The 22,226-nt window shown below is 46.0% G+C and overlaps 1 protein-coding gene across 2 annotated transcripts; it reads left to right on the forward strand.

Annotated features, from left to right (window-relative positions):
- The first annotated feature begins 349 nt into the window (after positions 1-349).
- DIPK2B (divergent protein kinase domain 2B) lies at positions 350-16,947 on the forward strand. Of its 2 annotated transcripts, none has more exons than XM_031594612.2 (5): positions 350-923; positions 5,908-6,172; positions 12,263-12,436; positions 13,727-14,015; positions 15,006-16,947. In XM_031594612.2, the coding sequence occupies exons 1-5, from the start codon at positions 700-702 to the stop codon at positions 15,344-15,346; spliced, it is 1,293 nt and encodes a 430-aa protein (XP_031450472.2). In that variant the 5' UTR covers positions 350-699; the 3' UTR covers positions 15,347-16,947. The 2 variants fall into 2 exon arrangements, with proteins under 2 accessions (XP_031450472.2, XP_089979606.1); XM_090123480.1 differs by lacking the exon at positions 350-923 and adding an exon at positions 3,743-4,918.
- The last annotated feature ends 5,279 nt before the right edge of the window (positions 16,948-22,226 follow it).

Consider the following 22,226-nt stretch of genomic DNA (forward strand, 5'->3'; position numbering starts at 1 on the left):
TGGTTCAGGGCATGACTTGAGCACAGGCATGTTAGCTGAGCTGCTTGTTTCAGGCAGCCTCAGGTTACCCCACATCCTACAGCAGGAGACATGGCACTGCAGTCTGCTTTAGCACCATTTCCAAGAGACAATATCACCAGTCAGAGTTTTTGGTGTTTCTCTGAGGGAGAAACCAAGCCAAGCGAGCATCCAACAAGTCCATCCATGTGTCACAGCAAGTCTCCAGGAATGAAGCAGTGCAAAGGGCCAGGACTCAGATTAAATACGTGTTCTTGCCACACCATTATTCCTTCCCAATCACTGAGCATCCCACACTTGCCCTTTGCTCCAGCAGCAGGATATCCTCCGTTTGTCTGCACAAAGTGTGGATGAGTGCTCCTCTGCCTTGTTTTCCCAGCCCGCCAATGGGAGGGTCAGCGGGGCCAAAGCAGCTGCCGCAAGGAGAGGAAAGGTAACCACGGCAACCTAAGTTATCTGCATCCTCCATGTGTTTCCTTCTCCCCACCCTGCACCATATCTCCCCCACCCAAACCTCACACCGGTAGAACCAGGGAGCAGCTGGCAGGATGGGGGCTGCGGCCGTGTGTCCGTCGTCTGGTTATGCTTCGGGGCTCACCGCATTGGACTGAGATCACTGGAGAGGATCTAGGAGCCTTCAGAAGGACAGTGTGCAACAGACAGAGCTCTCCGCTACTGTAGATGGGTCGCTGGATATGCTGCCTTTGTTCCAGAGTTGCAGATTGGTTGATTCTGCTCCTGGCTTTGGCTCGGAGCTCTAACCCTTCCGCAGCAGCAACAGCTTCGCCGTCTGCGCCCCACGTCAGACCCAGCTACAGCTTTGGCCGCACTTTCCTGGGACTTGATAAATGCAACGCCTGCATTGGGACATCCATTTGCAAGAAGTTCTTTAAGGAAGAAATAAGGTCAGAAACTCAGCACAGTCATTTTCTGCATAGTAACTTGAAAACTGCCTGTTAGCATTTCCCAGTACTTTATTGGAAGCCAATGGAAAGATAACATCACCAGGCTGCCACTGCAGCACCTCGTATTTTAATTCATGTCTGTATGCTGCTGCTCTGCTTCTGTTTTCTTTTATAGCCATGCAGACCTGATCAGACCTCAGCCCTGAACCTTAACTTGAAAGCAGGAGTGAAAGGTACAGCTCTCTGCACAGCTCAAGACAGTGATGGAAGGGGGAGGGGGGAGAAGGGAGAAATCAGTGCGTTTCAGTGTCACTGCAAGTATGATGCTATGAGCAGCTGAGAAAGGTGAGGGCTGATTCGCTTTGCATTCTCGCAGTTGGATATGTTAGCTACAAACGTACCACCCTGCACCAGCTGCAAGAACATGTATGTGCAGAATTGCCTCCAGGTTGATGGGATGTCCACTGCCTTAGTCAGGCTGCCCCAAGCAGGGCTCAAAGCAGAGCACATATGCTGGCAGGAGGAAAATGTCGCTGATAAGTTTGAGGAGAAAGTAAAAGGCAGCACTTGGCAGAGGAAGGGTTTATTGAGTCTGATGAGATTTAGAGAGCCAGATGAATGTTCTTTTATAGAGCCGGATGCACTTGCTTTTATAGATATAAAAACCTGGGAGAGAAGGAATGACTATAGCAAAATTGTACTCTTAATGCTGTAATATGAGCAGTATAATGTTGGGCAAACCACTCTTTTTATATGGAGTGACTCCATTAAACGTTGTACAGTAAAGCCAGGATGCTCTGAATGAGGTGGCACGCCAGCACCCTGTGCCCAATGCTCCCTTTTGCTCCAGTGCCCCCTGGCTTCCTGACCCTGGGCCCGTGCTGCAGGCAATGTGAGGGTATGCAGCACCAAGAGAGGAAGGGATGAAATGTGCCCCTCTGATCAATTCCTAAAGCCGTCAGAATTTGGAGCAAAAGTAGAGAATTTCGGAGGCACTCCTATATACACTCCCACGTACCTTTTCCTATGTTCACAAAGATGGATTTCTCTCTTAATTTGCACTGGGACATGATACATTGGTGTGATGCTCAGAGGGCTGGAACACCTCTCCTATGAAGACAGGCTGAGGGAACTGGGCTTATTCAGCCTGGTGAAGAGAAGGCTCCAGGGAGAGCTTATTGTGGCCTTCCAGTACTTAAAAAGAGCTTATGGAAAGGGAAGGGAAATCAACTTTTTACACAGGCAGATAGTGATAGGACAAGGGGAACTTTTTTAAACTAAAAGAAGGGAAACCTAGGTTAGGCGTCAGGGAAATCCTTTACCCAGAGGGTGGTGAGGCAGAGGCTGCCCAGAAAAGCTGTGGTGCCCCATTCCTGGAGGTGCTCAAGGTCAGGTTGGATGGGGCCCTGGGCGGCCTGAGCTGGTGGGGGGCAGCTCTGCCCATGGCAGGGGCTGGGGCAGTGTGGGCTTTGAGCTCCCTTCCAAACCAAATCATTCTTTGAGTCTGTGATTCTCCTTGCAACTTTGTGTCAACATTGGTAACTAGTTTTGGCCAAAAGTACTAGAAAAGTTTGAAAAAGCTGGAATGTTTGGTTGTTGTTCTTTGTTTGTTTTTTAATTTTTTTCTTTTTTTTTTTAATACTTATTTAATATAAATATTTAAAATATTCAATACTCCAAAGACAAGCAAAATTATTTTGGCTGAAACAAAAGACTTGGTATCATCCAGTACAATGAAAAGCAAGTTTGATTTCCTGCCTTGTTCAGTTCTGGGCTATTCCAAACCCCACAGCTGGCAAATCAGCTCTTCATGCAGATCTCACCAAACATCTCGCCAACTGCTCAGGCCCTGCATAAGGCTGACTTACTGCTGTGGCACAACACAGTGATGCATCTCATAGGCATCCAGCACGCGTGCCAGGCCAGCATTGGGCTGCCTGGAAACGATGCCAAGCACAGAGTGGCTATGACCCCAACTGGGACCCCCTGGCAGCCCTGGGGAAACAGCTCTCCCAGTGCTGTATGCCCAGAGCTGGGCTCTGCGCTGTGTCATGCATCCTGGCTCCGATGGCTGAGGGAGGCAGCTCTGCACTGGTGCCTGCCTGACATGAGCTCCCCTGAGATGGGCACGAGCCAAGTCACAAGGCACGTTTATGCTTAATTAAAAGAGAGAGAGAGAGAGAGAGAGAGAGAAGGAAAGAAAGTCCCAGCCTGTAGCCATCTCTTTCCTTTACGTGCCTGGCATGCTGTGCCTGCCTTACAGATTAGGCACTGGGAGGGGTCGTGACGCAAAGCAAATCACAGCAAGGCACAGCAATCACTTTCTGCTCTTTGGTCCAATCTCACAACCAGCCAAAAAAAAATTTTTTTAAAAAGAGGAGGGGGGAGTTCATTTTAGGTCAGATACTCAGATCATAGGGAAGCTCTGATTTCGTACTGGGCAAAAAGCCCCAAAGACCAAAATGCCCTGACCTCGGCATGGGGCCAGCTGTTGGCTGCAGAAGGAACTGGTCATTTCTGTGTCCGAGAGCACCCCTGGCACGAGAAGCCACCAGCTCTTGGGAGCAGAAAGAGGCTGTGCACACTGATCCTTGAAGGATAAATCTAGTGGGGAGGAAAGCTAATGAACCCCCTCAACATTTCTCAGTGTGGAGTTCCCAACTGGAAGTCAAAAAGAAAAATTAGCTTCAACCCTCGGCCTCATTAGTGCCTTTTCATTTACCGGCAGCTAGCTGCTCCTGAAGGGCACCCCTTGCCTCTCCTGTTTCAGTTCTGAGCTATCATCAGCTTTAATTTATAGTGAGATTAAATTAAGAAATGCTTTCTTACGCACTCTGGCAGTGTATAATTAGGAGACCCTAGGGGCAGCCAGTTCAGCCGCTGGCCATGCTGAAGGCTGGGATTCAGCCGAGCTCTCGCATCTTGCCAGTGAGCTTACAGAAAGCACCACTCAGGCAGTGCTGCCCAAAAAAAACATCATCACAGCCTAACTGGTTGGCCTGAACACTCCCCTCCGGGGCCTGTGCAGGGGGAGAATTTTGGTGCACAGTGCTCATGGCCACAGCAGTGCCATGCGCCTGGCACAAAGTGTCCCATCCTTATCCTGCCAAGATCCCCCAAAACTTCTGTAGTCTTACATCCTGGTCTTGCATCCTGGCTGCTAAAACCCTGCTGGCTGTGTCAAGAGGCACACGATGACCCTGGCACTGTGTTTCCACCCCATACCCTACATCTTCCCTTATAGCAAGAGAGTTCCTGGTCATGGGGCCAGCACAGGCAGCCAGGCACCCTCATCTGAGCCTCCTCCTCTGGCCTCAGCCCAAGGGGTGGAAGGAAAGCAGCTGCCCAGAGCTGTGACCTGGCCAGGAAAACTGTCTGAGCACCAGAGAAGGTTTTGTAGTTGAGGAAAACAGTCATGATATTAAACTTTTTTTTCCTAGGGACTTATCAATGGCATTGAAAACTTCAAAAAAAATCATGGAATAATAGAATGGTTTGGGTTGGAAGGGACCTTTAAGATCATCTAGTTCCATCCTCCTGCTATTGGGAGGGACACCTCCCAGTAGACCAGGTTGCTTAAAGCCTCATCCAGCCTGGCCTTGAGTGCTTTCAGAGAGGGGACATCCACAATCTCACTGGGCAAAACTGTTCCAATGTCTCACCACCATCACGGTAAATAATTTCTTCCTAGTATCTAGTCTAAATCTAGACTCTTCCAGTTTAAAAGCATTTCCCTTCATCCTACCACTACCTGCCCTTTTAAAAAAATCCCTCCCCAGCTTTCCTGTAGGCCCCCTTTATGTACTGGAAGGCCACAATGAGGTCTCCTCGCAGCCTTCTCTTTTCCAGGCTGAAGACCCTAGCTCTCTCAGTCTGTCCTCACAGGGGAAGTGCTCCAGCCCTCCGATCAACTTCATGGCCCTCCTCTGGACCCGCTCCAACAGCTTGATGTCCTTCTTGTTTTGCAGGCTCCAAAACTGGACACAATACTCCAGGTGGGGTCTTACGAGAGCAGACAGGCAGAATCACCTCCCCTGACCTGCTGGTCATGCTATCTTACATGATCTTTACTTCAGCATTAGTGCAAGGCCAGATTGGGTGGGACTCTGGGCAACCTGATCTAGTGCCTGATTTAGTTGTTGGCAACCCTGCTTATGGCAGGGGGGTGGAACTAGATAATCTTTCTGGTTCTTTTCACCCAAGCCATTCTATCATTTTGTTATTCTATGATTCCATGAGTAATGAAAAAAAATTACACCTGTCTATCATGCACTAACACCAAGTAAATCATAGAATCATAGAATATCCTGCATTGGAACGGACCCATAAGCATTATCGAATAGAACTCCAGGCTCCACACAGGACCACCCAAAAATCAGACCAAATGTCTGAGACAATCGTCTAGACACTTGAACTCTGGCAAGCTTGGTGCTGTGACCATGCCACCACCTCAGAAAGAAAGGTCATTCTGATAATTCCAAACACATTTCTTTTCAGAAGTTTTTATTCTGCAGAGTATTTGAAAGTGTTGATTATTCCTTTTTTTGGCCAATTTCCCTTTGCAGCTTAGGAAATCTCAAAACATCAGAAATTCCCTCTTAACCGAAACCCTGAGGCTTCTCCCTTCTTTTTTACTCTTTGTGTGGCCCAAATTTTAGCATTTCTCTCTCCTCTCCCACTCCATAACAAAGAATATTGTTAAGCGAGGAATGAACGAGGGCATTTTGTCCATTTTGTCCACCCACTCTTCTCACTGAGTGCACATGCGATCACACTCGAACCCACACGGGCCCCATCCATGGCTTGGGAAGAAGTGCCCCAGTGGTGCTAATGGGAACTCCCCCCAAAATCCCCCAGACCTCTCTGTGAGATTTCTGCAGTACCCCGTGGTGCCTGAGGGCAAAGCGGTGGTTGCACTGGCGCGGTGGGCGTTGGCGAGGTCTGTTAACCCGCTCTCCCTGGGGCTCTCGTTTTGGTTTGGCAGGTTTGACACCTGGCTTTCTTCTCATTTAAAGCTGCCCCCCAGCTACCTGCTCAGCTACTTGGGCAACTACACCGATGATACCCAGAGCTGGAGGATGGTTGACATCACTCGCCTGACCACCAAGTACCAGCATGACCGGGCTGATCAGCGCATCTGCACCTCCCTGCTGAAGACCAAAACGTGCAGCCTAGAGCAGGCCCTGCGCCGCACCCACCGCTTCCAGAAGTGGCTGAGGGCCAAGCGCCTCACGCCCGACCTGGTGCAGGTCAGTGCTCCACCATGAAACTAGGTAAGCCCATGGGGATGCACAGGAGCCTGCTCAGGCTCTGTTCCTGCCTGGGGCACAAAGAGGATGCCCAGACTGCCCTGTGCTGAGGTGGGCCAGGCATGGCCTCTTGGTTTTACCTGGGAAGGGTAAGACTGGGGCTTCTGGCTTCTTCTGTAGGCTGATGGTGAACTCTTTTCAGTGGTGCCTGGGCTCTTTTCAGTGGTGTGCAGAAAAAGGACAAGGAGTAAGGGATATAAACTAGAACACAGGAAGTTCCATACAGACATTGTGAAAAACTTCTTTAAGGTGAGTGACAGAGCACAGGAACTGGCTGCCCAGAGGTTGTGGAGTCTCCATCTCTTGAGATATTTAGGATGCACCTGGATACTTGCCTGTGCAAGCTGCTGTACGAAATCTGCTTTAGCAGAAGGTTGGACCTGACAATCTCCAGAGGTCTCTTCCAATCCCTATGATTTTTGATTCTGTAGAACAGTAGCTGAGTGGCTCCCGAGAGCAAAACCACCCTCCTCAAAAACACACACTTTCCCCTTTTAAACAACAGCAAAGCATTTTAATTAATGTTGGCACAGGGTGGGGGCTGTGTGCACTCTGGAATGAGCCCCTGTGAGGTGAGGAAGGGTTATTCCAGTTCTTCTCCTCTCTTTTCTTTCATCCTGAGAGCATCGTTCTCCCTTTAAAGAGGGAAGAGAAAGGGACTTGTTTGTTTGTTTTCCTAAAAAGGCAACAGCTTCCTCCAGTCTGCACACTGCCACACTGCTCAGCTTTGTTGTGTGCTACAGACACATTACTTTAGATTTTCTACTTCATGGATCCATATCTCCTAAAAATGAGCTGGCTGGAAAAAAAAGGCAACATCACATCCATTTTTAAGAAGGGTAAAAAGGATGATCCTGGGAACTACCAACCTGTCAGTATCATTTCTGTCCTCGGAAAGATAATGGAGCAAGTCGTCCTGGAATCTGTGCTGTGGTGAATGGAATAGGGAGGTGATACAGTAAAACCAGCATTGCTTCATCAAGGGCAAGTTTTTTTGACCAACCAAGTAGCCTTTTATGATGGTGGCATTACATCAATGGACAAGGGAAGAGCCACTGAAGTCATCTGCCTTGACTTCAATAAGGTCTTTGACATGGTACTCCACAACATCCTTCTCTCCAATTTGGAAAGATATGGATTGATGGGTGGACTATTCAATGGACTAAGAACTGGCTGCAGGATTGAGTCCAGAGAGCAGTGGTCGATGGCTCCATGTCTGGATGAAGATCAGTGACTAGTGGTATCCCACAGAGGTCAGCGCTGGGACCAATCCTCTTTAATAACTTCATCAACGACAGTGGGGTCAAGTGCACCCTTGGCAGGTTCGCTGATGACACCAAGCTATGGAGTGCAGTTGACACATCAGAGGGGCAGGGTGCACTCCAGAGGGACCTAGACAGGCTTGAGCAGTGGGCCCAGGTGAACCTCATGAGGTTCAACAAATCCAGATCCAAGGTCTTGCACCTTGGTCAAAGCAACATCCATTATCAATACAAGCTGGGAGTTGAAAGGATTGAGTGCAGCCCTGGTGGATGACAAGCTGGACATGAGCAAGCAATGTTCCTTTGCAACCCAGATAGCCAACTGTGTATTGGGCTGCATCCAAAGAAGTGTGGCCAGTAGCTTGAGAGAGGTCATCCTGCCCCTTTTCTCTGGGCTGGTCAGACCTCACCTGGAGTACTTCATCCAGATGGGGAGTCCTCAGTATAGTAGAGACATGGATCTGTTGTAGCACATCCAGAAGAGGGCCACAGAAATGATCCAAGTGATAGAATACCTCTCCTATGAGAACAGGCTGAAAGATCTGGGGCTGTTCAGCCTGGAGAAGAGAAGGTTGCGAGATGAACTGATAGCAGCCTTTCAGTATCTAAAGGGAAGCTACAGGAAAAAAGGGAACAGATTCTTTAGTAAGGTTTGTTAATAGTGATAGAACAAGGTGAAATGGCTTCAAGCTTAAAGAGGTAGATTTATATTAGATATAAGGAAAAAGTCTTCTACAGTTAGGGTGGTGAAGCACTGGAACAGGCTGCCCAGAGTTGTGGTGAATGCCCTGTCCCTGGAGACTTTCAAAGTGAGGCTGTGTCAGGACCTGGGCAACCTGATCTAACTATGCATGTCTCTGTTCATTACAGTGGAGCTGGACTAGATGACTTTTAAGCGTCCCTTCCAACTCTGAGGATTCTATGATTCCATGAGGTACCTTTTAAGTGGCTTCCTCAGGGCCAGCTCAGGAGGATGTGTCTAGGGACAAGCTCCACAGAACATCTCAGCAGTCCCAGCAGATTTTTAAGTGAAGAGAGTACTCTTCACTTCAGGCTGCAAGGCTTGAATTAGTACATGTTGGCCTCAGAACTGTGCCACTCCTGTTTTCATGGCTCTTTCGCTCTGTAAATCAAGTGGAGGAATTGACATTAGTATGTAAATCTGTTTTAACAGCATATATATTCTGGGCTATAGAATTATAGAATAGAATCATAGAATCATTAAGGTTAGAAAAGATCTTTAAGAACACCTAGTCCAACCATCAACCTATCCACCACTGCCCATGTCCCTGAGTGCCACATCCACATGGCTCTTGAACACCTCCAGGGACAGTGACTCCACCACCTCTTTGGGCAGCCTGTTCCACTGCCTCACTGCTTTTTTGGAGAAGAAACCTTTTCTAATATCCAACCTGAACCTCGTCTGGTGCAATTTGAAGCCATTATCTCTCATCCTATCTCTATTACCTGGGAGAAGAGGCTGACCTCCACCTCGCCACAACCTCTTTCAGGTGACTGTAGAGAGCGATAAGGTCTCCCCTGAACTTCCTCTTCAGACTGAACAATCCCAGTTTTCTCAACCTATGCAAAAGAGTACATTGGTTTCACTTGGTCCGACTTGCCCACAGCCACAGGAGCACCTCAGAAAATGCAGGCTAGCATGAGCCGTCAGAGGGGTTTTCCTGGGATACAGTAAGCCACTGTGAATTCCTTCCTGTAGCACCACTTTTCTGGCATTTTTGGAGGTGCTAACAGAGAGCGCACTACTGGTGCCCAATACAATTCCCACCCTGTTTCATGATCCTATGGTCACCCAAGTGTTCCTGCTCTCCCCTCACTGCAGTACTGGCACTGAGACAAGCTATTGGGCTGAAGTAATTTTGTCTTTTGTAACATGGAATCACAGCAACCCTCCACATCCTCGAATCAGGATGACAGACCGTGAAGTGAAGCTTTTCCACTTTACGCTGCCTGCCCTGCCTGCCCCAGCTACCAGCAGAGCTGCCACATTGATTATTTCACCCATCACAATGAAAATCGTTATCAGAGGCAGCAAAGCCTTCACTACTAAAATCCTGTTGGGAGTGAAGCTCAGCTCAGGCTCTGTGCTGTTGCCTATCCTGGTTTTGTAACCCATGCAGCAGCACCCCTGTACACTGCTTTGCCTACACCTTAGCCCAGAAGTTTGTCACTGCAAACCACATCGCTGGTTCACCTTGTTGGAGGGGAATAACAACAAAAATGTGGCCCAGTTTCAGTATAGGTTGCCTGCAGGAAAAGTTATAATCCTGGCTACAAAGCATGGCCTGGAAAAATGCAAGGGTAGTAGCAGTGGTGATACAGAGGAGATGAGTTCCACGGCTTCATAGGGTAGTCTCAGGTTCTCTTTTTGGAGGTGAACAAAACGCTTGGCTTCAAGTAGCCAGGAGCTGCATATGCTTCATCACCTACATCAGGAGTCTTCTGCTGGGTCCCATCCCAAGCTTGGTTTGGTGAAGCTGTATCCAGGTAGTGGTGCATGGAGCAGCACTGAGCAGTGCTCTATCTCAGACTGGCTGAATAGAAAGCAAAGTGAAGAAAATATGTCTTCCAGAGGCCATCTTTTCATCTTGTCTGATGGATTCAGGGTACATCGACATGAGATGTGCATACATATGCATACATGTGAGTTTAACACAGATCACATGTTATGCAGTAGGGAATAGAAATCACAGCTGAGTGTAGGTAGGCATTGTAGGAAGTACTCATTATCAAATACAGAAATGTAGGAATTTAATCAAAGTAAATAAGAAGCTTTCCATTGTCAATCACAAACAAGATGTCAAGCTGCCTGTCAAATCTTATTCTCCAGGGTGATAATACACTGCAAAGGACATGAGATATTCTGAGATAAATCACTTTCATCCATGTCTTCAAGTGTACATTCTTCAAATTTTTCTTCCATTGGCAGTTTTTGTCTGACAGTTTTACAGCTATGGCTGTGGGTATGTTTCCATCATTTTGCTGGAAACAAGGGCCCTGCTCTGCTGAAACACTAATGTAGATGCCAAACTTCCTACAGACTTCCTCTGCCAAAACCAAAAGTCCCCACCACCCAGTTTTTGTGGACCAGGGTTGTCATTAAACTGTAGGAAACTGCAACAGTGGTTGATATATATGTGGCAGCACCAGTGGATGAGCATCTGGAATGTTTCTTGGCTCAGTGGGAGGTGCTAGGGCTGGCAGCTAAGGCTGAGTGCTCTTCATGCACTCCCCTGTGCCTACATGGCTCCAAGCTGAAACCCCACTCACCAGCTCTGTGTCAACTGAAAAGGGAAATAATCAAGCTCCAATCAGGTGTCACTCACTGTGTTAGTCATGAAAACCCTGAAAGCCTTGTTGCCATTCTTTGGACTTGCTCCAGCACCTCCATGTCCTTTTTGTACTGAGGTGCCCAAAACTGAACGCTATATTCAAGATGAGGCCTCACCAATGCCGAGTACAGGGGCAGGATGACTTCCCTAGTCCTGCTCACCATACCAGTCCTGATACAAGCCAGGATTCCATTGGCCTTCTTGGCCACCTGGGCACACTACTGGCTCATATTCAGGACTGTCCATCAGTACACCAAGGTCCCTTTCCATCAGGCAGTTTTCCAGCCACTCCTCCCCAAGCCTGTAGGGTTGCCTGGGGTTGTTGTGACCAAAATGCAGAACCCGACAGTTGGCCCTATTGAAACTCATATAGTTAACCTTGGCCCATCGATCCAGCCTATCCAGGTCCCTCTGTAGTACCTTTCTCCCTTCTGGCAAATCAACACTCCCTCTCAACTTGGTGTCATCTGCAAAGTTATTGAGAGTGCACTCAATCCAATAATGAACAGTTTGTGCAGGAAAGGCTGTGAGAGATCTGCCTCAGAGCTACCAAATGACTTCGGGAGATCCTGAGTCAAATTTTTGCTCCCAGCATGAAGAATAGCAGGCAGCAAATGTGAGCACAAGTGCCCTGTCCTCTGAAGAGTATCTCACAGCCACCAAATTAGAAAGTAAACTCAAAAGATAAATTTGGCTACTTGAATCATTTGTTAGAAAGAGACTTAACAGAAGCCCAACTCCAACAGAGGAAAGGCTGAGCAGCATTTCTGCACTGCTATCAGGAGCCCTCCCCACGTCACCCCTCCTTGGTAATTGAACACTGACTTTAAAAAAAAGGTCTTTTTCTACAACACAGGTATAAAATGTATATGCCATTTATCCCAGCCGTAGGTCACTTATTACAATTTTACACATTCATGCCCTAAATTAAAAGGTGAAATACAGTGACACTGAAGCCATTAGCCCAACATTTCTTTACTCATTGCTGGCATTTACTAGAAAATATGCCCAGGTTATTCAAATTTGTTTCTGATACCTAATGCATAAGTTTTTCAGAGAAATAATATATATTGTGCTGGTGCCCATGTACAAAGTTTATTTACAGTTTTAAAGCATGTTTACTGACCTTAAGGAAGAGTATTTCCAAGAATGCTGCTTGTAGGCTAAGCAAGCAGGGAAGCATTCTGAAAACATTGTTTGAAGAGGGATGTGACTCACTGGCAGAGCAAAGGAGAGGCAGCCACAGGCCAGGGGTGCTGCCAAGTCTGGAGGCAGGAGTGCAGAGCTCAGCAAGGAGGGAAATGGGGTTGGTGGAGGCCATGGCCATGCCATGAAGACTGGGTGCTGTTTCCAAAATCTGTGGTATCTCACAGATGGAAGATAAACATCCTTCTCATGTTTTGCCCCTACACCAGGGTCTGTCCAGCCCCATGCTGCGCTGCCCATCCCAGCGTCTCCTGGACCGGATTGTGCGGCGCTACGCTGAAGTGCCAGATGCTGGCAGCATCTACATGGATCACCTCACCGAGCAGGACAAGCTGCGCCTCCTGTACACCCTGTCAGTGAATTCACACCCTATCCTCTTACAGGTAGGTACCGTCTGCCCTGGCTGGAAACATCACCCTGCAGCCTGTTGCAAGCATGAGACATGCCCCAGTTCTTGCTGCCCTTTGCAAGCTCCCCAAAATTCATGGCGCATGTTTCTTCTACGGGGCTGGGTGATTGAAGCCTCCTGCAGGCTCCTTACATCAGACTGTGAGGTTGATGAGAGATACAGATGCCCAACCCCTGAAATAAATCAGAGCCAGATGTGTTATTACAATAGTGCAATGTGAAAGATGGGGTTTTACACATCTCCGATGTTTCACTGTCGTGTTTGCAATTGGTAATATATTACTCAAAATCACAGTCTGTTTATAAAATTCAGAGTATTTATAAAAACCAGAGATCATGCTTTAGCATGTGAAGTCAAGATGCAGCATTCTGGTGGAACATGGATACACAGGGCACAGATTACCCAGGCTCACCGTGCTGTGGCTGTTACTGTTTGCATACCTCTGGTTACTAGCTCCATAGCAGAGGGCAGCTTTGCATAGGTGTTTGATGGATTCAACCAAGCCATACAACTGAGCTCTGAGTTTGAAGGTAGAGAGCTTCTCTGGTCCTCTCCTGGTACACGATCTCCTCTCTTTCTTTATTGGCTCTCCAATGGAATATCCTCACCACAATCTCTCCTCTAGCTGTCACTGCTATTTCTTGCATCCCTTTGAGATATGATGCAACCTCTTCCACCTGCCTCAAGCCAATGTGCTCGTCTACCCAGGGAGGGGGAACAATGCACAGTGGAGCACTTGAGCAGTTTCCACCCTGGGACATAAAGGCCTGGGGCAGCTTCACTGCCAGCACAACAGTTGTAAGCTCCATTCAGATGTCCCAAGTGCAACAAATATCCAGCATGTCTGTCCGGGAGCCTGCAAAGTCTCATCTTACAAAATGGCCACACAAGTATTAGAAATCAGTAAAAACTGCTCTAGCTCTACCTCACCTTCAAGCTGTGACTTCAGCTCTGTCATTCTCATGAGGGAGCCATCAAAAACCCCACAGAGAAACCTAAAATTAGCTCTTCTGCGCCTAAAAATTTAATGAATTTAAAATCTATTATTGTCTTATGCATTCCAATTAGTCTCCTTCATGGAACAGATCTTGAAATATCAGACTTCTTCCTTAGCTGCCAAAAGAAAAGAGAAATGTAGTATGGAGCTGTGCCTCCATACTGGCTGCTGGGGCATTTGAAGTCACCTGGGAGGGAGGTGGGCTCATGGGCAGAGAGCATGGTGAGCAGGGTCAGGTGTCAGCGCTGCTCTCCCCTCTCCTGACAGATCTTCCCTGACGTGGAAGGGTGGCCCTTTCCACGGTATCTGGGTTCCTGTGGGCGGCTGGTGGTCAGCGCCAGCACCCGGCCCCTGAGCGACTTCTTCAGGGCAGGCCCTGAGGTAGCAGCTGACCTGGCCCTCCAGCTCCTCGCCGTCCTCCGCTCCATGGGCAACAACGACCTCAACTATTTCTTCTACTTCACCCGTGTGGACGTTGGCACCTTTGGCGTGTTCAGCAATGGGCATCTGTTCATCCGGGATGCCAGCACGCTGGGCATCATCGACAAGGAGGAAGGTACTCAGCAGGTTCTGGGCCCATGCGTCTGTCATAGGGGGGCTTGGCACAACAGGGCAAAACAAATCATTCACCTATTATGTCCAGCTCTTCTGCTGATTTATTTTATTTATTTTTTAATTAACCAAACATCTCTTGCTAAGCTTAAACATTAGAAAGTTCAAGGAGAGATTTACCAGCAGTAAGAGGCAGTGCCTGCCATCCTGGCTCCAAGCAGGGAAAGCAGCAGGCATTTTGCTTGTGCCTTCAGTGGAGCAGTGACTGATGGATGCTCTGCATGCTATGTAGGTCTCAGTCCTGCAACTTCCTCTCTGTAATGGGCAGCAGCATTCAATGCGCTCTCCATTATGCACTCAGTACATTACTTCTCTTTTGTAAAACATTTATCATACAAATGTCAGTATTTGCAAAGAGATTCTTCATAGGTTCATTTGTTTCAAGTAAAACATTGGGTCTTTTAAGGTGTATTTACCACAGTAATAGTATTAATACAGTGATAACAAAATCCCTCTTTTGTCAGTCTTGCTTAAAATGAAGTACTGCTATTCACTTTCCACAGGTTAGACTGGTCTACTACTGGAAGTAGGGCTAGACAAAGAATATTTCAAAGAATACTATTATTTAACAATTTCATTTTGAGTGTTTAGTTTTTCAGAAGACCTTTGCTCAACTTAAACATTCAGCTGAATGCATCTCAAATATTCAGAAAGAGTTGTCAGAAGATTTTTCACTCAGTGTTTTTTTTTTTTTCTTGTCCTAGCAGATATTATGGTTGTCTTGACTCCAGCTAGATGAGCTGTTTTTGCAATTTAATGATTTTGGGTAACATGAAAAAAATACGAGTTTGACTGTTTGTAGTGGTTTCTGTAGGAACTCCATGTTCTAGGTTATTGCTCAGGTTCTTCTCATTTCTTCCACCCCACTTTGACCCAACAGACATCCCCCATTTGCTCCCATTTTTGTAACAACTGTTTTAATTATTTTTATCAGGGAGCCAACTGATGGATGGCCAACAGGAGTATAAGGATATATTTAGCTGTTTGACCGTGGACTGCCAGTCTGCATTTGTGTCCTGTAACTCCATCAGAGAGAAGCAGAGCCTTGTCTTGGTGTGTCAAGAGCTTTTACCTAAGCTCCTGAAGGGGAAATTCCTGCCATCTGTACAGGAGAAAATAGACAGCTTCCTACAGCACTGTGTAGAGGGCCTCACTGATGACCAGGATGTCAATGAGGCAATGGCAAAGCTGGCACATCTCCTGAAGCCTCTGCAGTCTTGCGATTCACGTTTTGCCTACCGCTACCCGGACTGCAAATACAGTGACAAATACTGATGATTTTGAAGGAAGGCTGCCCAAGAAGAATGAGGCAGGGTCATCCCCAACCAGGGTAAGAAGAAGAAGGAACCAGAGTAGCTGAATGGAGCTGCACCAATTCCGGGGCTTCCTCGCAAAGATGAAGGAGTTGGGAACAGAGTGCACACAGGATTTATTGTTCATCTCCCAAAGATGCATTTGTTACTTGGGATGTTAGAAGTGATGTAAGGCTTATGGATTATAAACATTATCATGAGTGACAGAGACTACAGGATTAATAAATCTTCTTCATGTATTTTGGCCTTGGAAGAGTTTTCCATGCCATCCATTAAATAGAAGATCTCTGAAGGCAATGTGCTCACAGCTAGCTAGATAGCAGAATTTTATTGCTAAGAACAACTTCCTGATCAAGATGATATATACATAATGTGAGATGGATGGAAGCATTTAAGACTTTCTTTGTGGAGATTTTTAATGCTCTAAAAATCATAGATAAACTGAGCCACCTGATGAGTCCCTTACCTTCATCTATCACAGATCACTTTTATAGACTATTCAAATTTTATTAGTTTTATGGCACACAGAACAGAAAAATGCAATCAACAGCATTAAAAAGATGAAAGAGACAATGTCTCTTGAGGCCTAATTTTTCTAATCCTAAAATATACTTACTTTTAGTCTTTTCCAAGTTGATGGGCAGTAATTGGAGTCTAATAAGTGTTCTTGTTTACAGGTTAAAAACAAACCAAAATAACAACAAAAAACAACTCTTAGATGTGGCTGTCCAGAAGACACTTTCATACTTTTCTCTCTAAACCAAACTGGAAGGAAGCATTTAAACAAAATCATTCAAATGGAAAAATTACCTTAAGAAGAGAAACAACATCGCCAGAGGTTCAGATATTAGTTTACCATAAGCAGTAAAACCATCTGAACGTCTATTCCTACTTCCTCATTCATTTGCCCTTTAAAGGAGAAATTGGAAGTCAGTCCCAAAGGACTAACTCAGGTACCTACAATTTGAGGTGGTGGACTTGTGTTTTCACACAGAATTAGACATATGTGCCTTGTTTTCTGCAGAAAGGCTGCAAAAGTTGCAGAATAGCAAATCATGGTTTGCCTAGAATCAAAGAATGCCTGAAGTTTGAAGAGACTTCTAGAGGTAAACAGGTCCAACCCCTGCTCCAGAAGGGACACCAAGAGTAGGGTGTCCAGATAGCTTCTGAACATCTCCAAGGAGGAGACTCCACAACCCTTCTGACAGCCTGTGCCTGTGCTCCATCACCTGCACAGTGCTGGTGTTCTGATGGAGCATCCTGCGTTCCAGTTTGTGCCCACTGCCTTTTGTCATGTCACTGGTAACCATTTAATGTATGTTGATCCCCAACCCATGAGTTCCTTGTGAGGTGTCAGAGAAACACACTAAACTTTCCCTATGCTCAAGGGGCTACTTCTCTTCTGGTATTCAGGCATGGAGGAGTCACCGACCATATTTGACTAAGCTGAGTCAGAAACTAAATGTTCTGGATCCCCCTGTAAGTATTTTCATCATGGAAACTGTCTTCCTCTAGCCATGGTTCAAAAAGGAAACCAGTAAAAAGCATAAAACCAGAAAAAGATGAGAGTTCATTTGCATTGGTAATGATTGTACAGAGTTAAAGGGAACAGGAAAGCAAGTCAAGATTTTGTGTTGGCTGAGGAGGGGTTCTGTGCACACAGAGCACCGGGCTTGCGGATAAGGCAATGCATGTCAGGTATCCAATAAAAAAAAAACAAACACATGCCATTCTGACACTGGGAAAATCTGACCTAGGACATTTATTATACTTTTCCTCTTGGCATGAAACATCAACTACACCTTTCACCTCTCAAAAAGCAGAAACATTGAAAATAATTTGTAGGTAAATTTAGCTTCAGGTCCAGATGGTTCAACAGAAAAAAAATGTTTAAATATACAGCCTAAGCTACTGTTACAGCCCTCTTTCATGATTTCAGTCTATTTCTACATCGTGGCTCTCTTCCAGTACGAAAAACATGTCCTTTGCTAGATCCATAAGGCTGCCTAACAATCTGTTTTCAACAGTTTTTCTGGAATCTGTCTGCATCTTTGATCTCTCAGTCTGTGATTTTACCTAAAGCTGCACCTTGGCATCAGGCCCTTCCCTTCCAGCAAGTTTCCCCCTCTGGCAGCCTCTCACTGGGGAAGGAAAATCTCCTGCTTCACCACCACTCACTAATTAGTAATTAGGTGCTACCCCCTGGGCTGCTTGTTGTCATCTTGCACTCAGTGCTGAAGGGTAGCATGGTTCATACGTTTGTAAGCAAAATTGTCCAAAAAGCCCCGAGGGGAAGAACTTGTCTGGTCCAATAGAATCATAAAATCATGGAATGGTTTGGGTTGGAAGGGACCTCAAAGCTCGCGCTGCCCCAGCTCCTGCCATGGGCAGGGCTGCCCCCCACCAGCTCAGCTGCCCAGGGCCCCATCCAACCTGGTCTCCAGGGATGGGACACCACAGCTTTTCTGGGCAGCCTGTGCCTCCCCACCTTTCTGAGTAAAGGATTTCTTCCTGACATCCAACCTAAATTTCTCTTCTCTCCATGCCGCAGGAGAAATAATTTGCAAACAATGGGTCTGTGGAAAGGCCTTCACTGTCAACTCATGACTCAGGTCTGAGCCAGCACCAGGCAAAAGGACCAAGGGGTGTCATATGGGCTTTGAGTGGATCCTGACATCCTATGATCCTGAAATGCCACGTGGGAGGAATGGAGGAGCCATGGACCCAGGTGGCAAAATGCCAGGAGTTTTAAGACACGTGAGGTGTTCTTTTATACAACTTGATTAAAAGTTGTTGAAGTTGAGAAGGGTGTCCCCACTTCCTTCAATAGGCTTTGAAATATTTTTTTTTTTTCAAATGCGATTAAAAATAACTGGATCGTGGATTTAAAAATATGAAAGCAGCAGAAGCTGCGCTGATCAGCAGTTTCTCTTCAGACATAGATTACAAAGGCCAAGTCTATGTAAGAGCATGACTAATATGCCAGCCATAGAATCAGTCCGTGGCTCAGAAAGTAATAATTTTCCTAAACTAAATCTTATTTCCCTGTATTTCTCTGGTCTTCTTTTTTCACTGCCAATTTTTTTACTTTAATATTTTCTTTTCTCTTGGCAGTCAGGCCTTGGAATCAGTGCCCACCCTGTCTGCCAGCTTCAGTCAGGCCTTGAAATGCGAGTAGGCCGCAATCCAAAAGGATGTGAAATTAATTTATAAATGGCAATTATTTTAAACCTAATCCTCCCCAAAAGAACTCTCGAGTAATTTTTTCCTCTCTGCATTTGAGTTATTTCTGACAGTGGTTTTGTGCAAGCCTTTGCAAACTGTTCCTGCTAACAACATAGAGCGTTCCAGGCCTGCTGATTTCTGCAACAGGAAAAGAAACTGCTTTGGTCCTCTACCAGTCCTACATGCAGTCTGAATGCTTCCTATATCTGTGCAGTCTTTATGTCCGTGTGTTTATTAGGTGTCTCTCTTGCTGTATAATATCCTGCATTTTTTTAAGCTTTTATGTCAAGAGAGTCTTGGTTCATAAAACTGTATTTTCTGCCATATTTCATCTAGTGGCGTACTTTAGTACTCTCATTTCTCAGCGTGGCAGCAAGTGATCATCACTTTACTCCCTACACCCCTCTGGGCTTCGCACAAGGTGCTATCCAGAAAGCATTGTAGCATTTTCAAGAATCTGGTGCTCAACAACTCCTTTTTGCTGGAGCAGCCAGACAAACACATTTTGAGTGAGGGCCATCCCAGCAAGCTCAGCCAACCAATGTTCATTGCAGGTGCTTTTTATTTGCTTTCTGATTATCTGAGACTTTAGGGCGCTCTTGGGTCTCATCTGCCAATCACTCTCTATAGCCAGGTGCTCTAGATACTTTATTGCTAATTCCTCCTAAGTGAAACCCCAGCTTCTTCCATTATCACATGAATCTGGAGAGAAAAGCCATAACAAAATTATTGAATGTCATGAGACATGATGAAATCACAACAGCCAGCACCAAGGCTTTCTGAATTAATTTAGCAAGATGCTTTAATTTGATTAATAGGTGCATCTAGCTGCCACTGTATCCTATGTTACTCTAACTCACTGCTAAAAAGAGCCTGGGTAGGCATCTTGAAATTCAGAACAAGCAAACATGAATTTCAGGGAAAGAAAAATGAAATGAAAACAGCTGCTCATGGAAAGCATACTGTGGGGATGTGGAGGTGGAGGTACCCTTTTCTTCCTGCTGGTTAGAGAAAATGGCCAAATCATCTCCTCTCCTCTGTAAGGAGATGAACTGAGCCAAAGGGTGTCTGGCTAGTTCTTAGCCAGTGCTCATCAAGGAAGGCTTGAACAACTAAAAAGAGACCCACAGGGAAGGGTGAGGTTGACTCAGAAGTCCAGAAAAATAAGAAGAAAAACAGACAGAAAGATGGGACACTTGATAAGAATAATCAAACAGAAAGAAGGTAGCAGTAACAGGATGAGAATAAGTTGTTCTTAGATTTCTGTGATTGTGTCATTCTTCACTTCAGTGTTGGACAGGAATGTGGGTTTATGTGGTAGATAGTACACTAGATATGCTGCAGTAAGACTAGCATGGAAATGGGTAGAGGATCTGCAAGGTCTCTACTTCTAGGAGACCTGAAGCCTCATGATTGCACATGGCTCCTAGAGGACTGGAGGCTGGCTGCTGGAGATTATCCATGCAAGGGTGGCCACTGATGTTGGGAGACCCACTCACCTCAGTTACCTCCTGCAGGTGTGACAAAACGTCAGCCCTTAGAGCTTTGCTCCATATATCTTACATGGAGACAAATCCTCCTAAAAAAGGAGAAATTGGAGGACCACCAGAGGAGAAGGGGCAGCAAGAATAAGCTGATTTTCTCACTATAGATAGAAACTGTGTTTCTGAAATACTTCTATTCTGCAGCATTTTACATCTGTGCTCTTTGGAGCAATGAGTGGAAGCTCTTCTTTCCCAAGAGATCTCCATTTGGAGCTGAAGGATGCTATTGTTCTATAAAGGAGTCCCCACTGCTACCATCACTCCTTGATCCTACTCTAAGGGCCATGAAAATCCCACTACTGTTTCTCACCTCTTCCTACCAGCAAGCCGGGTCAGGGGCTGGTTATGTGACCCCAGCCCTCTCCTAATTTTACTAGGAACAAGACAACAAATGCTTCCTCAGCAGGAAGAGACAACGAGTACTGATGAGAGTCAGAGCTGCACCTCCTTCACTCCACCAGGTCCCTGTGTAGCACTTCTCCAAGAGCACCTCACTTCTTTAGGGATGAACTGGGCTGGGATTTGCAGCTTTTTAACACCAAGCTCTTTTCATTCTAACACAATATATATAAATTTAGTCTAAAGCAAACTTTTTCAGTGTTTGAAAGAGCAGGAATACTCCAACCTCTTCTCTTGGGAATTTAAGTAGCAAGTTTGCCAGGTTTCTCAGTCCTGTAGTACTACTGAGCAACAATGCATACAGATACAACCTTGCCTTCCATAGTTCATCTGCTATGTTACATATAAAGATAGCTTTTTAGACTAACACCCACGGAAATGTCATGTTAAGTTCAGCGTATTATGTGTTTTAAAAGGACCGTGTCAGTCATGCTGTATTTCTTTTTCCTTTCAAAATTTAAACATTCAGTTGGATAGAGGCTTGTCAATTTCATTCCTCTAGTGATGTCTTAAAATAGTGAGCTTTTCTTCTTCTTCTGAAAAATAATAATAATAATAATCAAGCCATTTCAAGACTTTTCACAGTGATGAAAAGACCTCCCTCTCTTTGTGTTCTTTATATATGAAAAACTCAAAAGAGGTTCACCTTTGGATTTTTGCTCTACTCTGGCTAAAGCAGCTGTAAACATTGACTCATTTTTTCCAACCTCTTGAAGCTGGAGACAAAGAAATGTTAAATGTTTGTACTACCTCTACTAGCCAAACAAAGTAAGGATTTGCCTACAATCCAGGTACTAATGAGGAAAAGGAGGGAAAAGACACTGGAAGGATGATGGAACTAGAAGAAATACCCACTTGCCAGAGAACTCATAGGCACTCCAGAAGTCACTGAGGGGAGTCTCTATATCACCACTCCTCTTCCAAAATGTAAACCCCCTCAGCATATGGGCAAAAGGTGGGAACAATTGCCCAGGTTTTGGGAAACTAGTTACATATCCTTTCCCATTTTCACTCACAGCATTGCTTGCACTGCCTGTCCCCTTCCACCAGAGACTGGGTCTTTGTGTCACCTTTGCCACTGTGAAGGCTGCACAGGATAATACCACACAAGTCCCAGAGAATCACAGCATTTTCCGATGAAGACTGGGGTGATGCCTGCTTGTCAGCTGCTTTCATCATAGGATCATGGCTTGGGTTGAAGGAACCTCAAAGACCATCTGTTTCCAACCCCTGCCATAAGCAGGGCTGCCCCCCACCAGCTCAGGCTGCCCAGGGCCCCATCCAACCTGGCCTTGAGCGCCTCCAGGGATGGGGCACCACAGCTTCTCTGGGCAGCTGTGCCAGCGCCTCACCAACCTCTGGGGAAAGAATTTCCACCTAACATCTAACCTAAATCTCCCCTCGTTTAGTTTAAAGCTCCTTCATCCAATCACTATCTATCTGTGTATAATGTTGATTTCCCTCCTGCTTATAAGCTCTATTTAAGTTTTGGTTGTGTTTTCTGGATTCACACAGAAGGGCTTCCCTTTTTGTCTACAAGGGTGGCTGAAAGAAAGCAACTGTATGAGCAGAATGGTGAGAAAATCTCAGAGGGAATTTGCTTTGTCAGGGTGCTTTGAGAAAACTCTCAGAAGTGAAGCAGTTCAGGTTTTTATCCAACAGTAGCGTTGGCAT

This window comes from Phasianus colchicus, chromosome 1 (assembly GCF_987193195.1).
Source record: "Phasianus colchicus chromosome 1, bPhaCol1.hap1.1, whole genome shotgun sequence".
Lineage (NCBI taxonomy): Eukaryota > Metazoa > Chordata > Aves > Galliformes > Phasianidae > Phasianus > Phasianus colchicus.

Coding starts and splice junctions, on each gene's coding strand:
- DIPK2B (XM_031594612.2), top strand. CDS start 700: ATGGGTCGCTGGATATGCTGCCTTTGTTCCAGAGTTGCAGATTGGTTG. Junction 924..5,907: donor TTCTTTAAGGAAGAAATAAG/GTCAGAAACTCA, acceptor TTGGTTTGGCAG/GTTTGACACCTGGCTTTCTT. Junction 6,173..12,262: donor TCACGCCCGACCTGGTGCAG/GTCAGTGCTCCA, acceptor CCCCTACACCAG/GGTCTGTCCAGCCCCATGCT.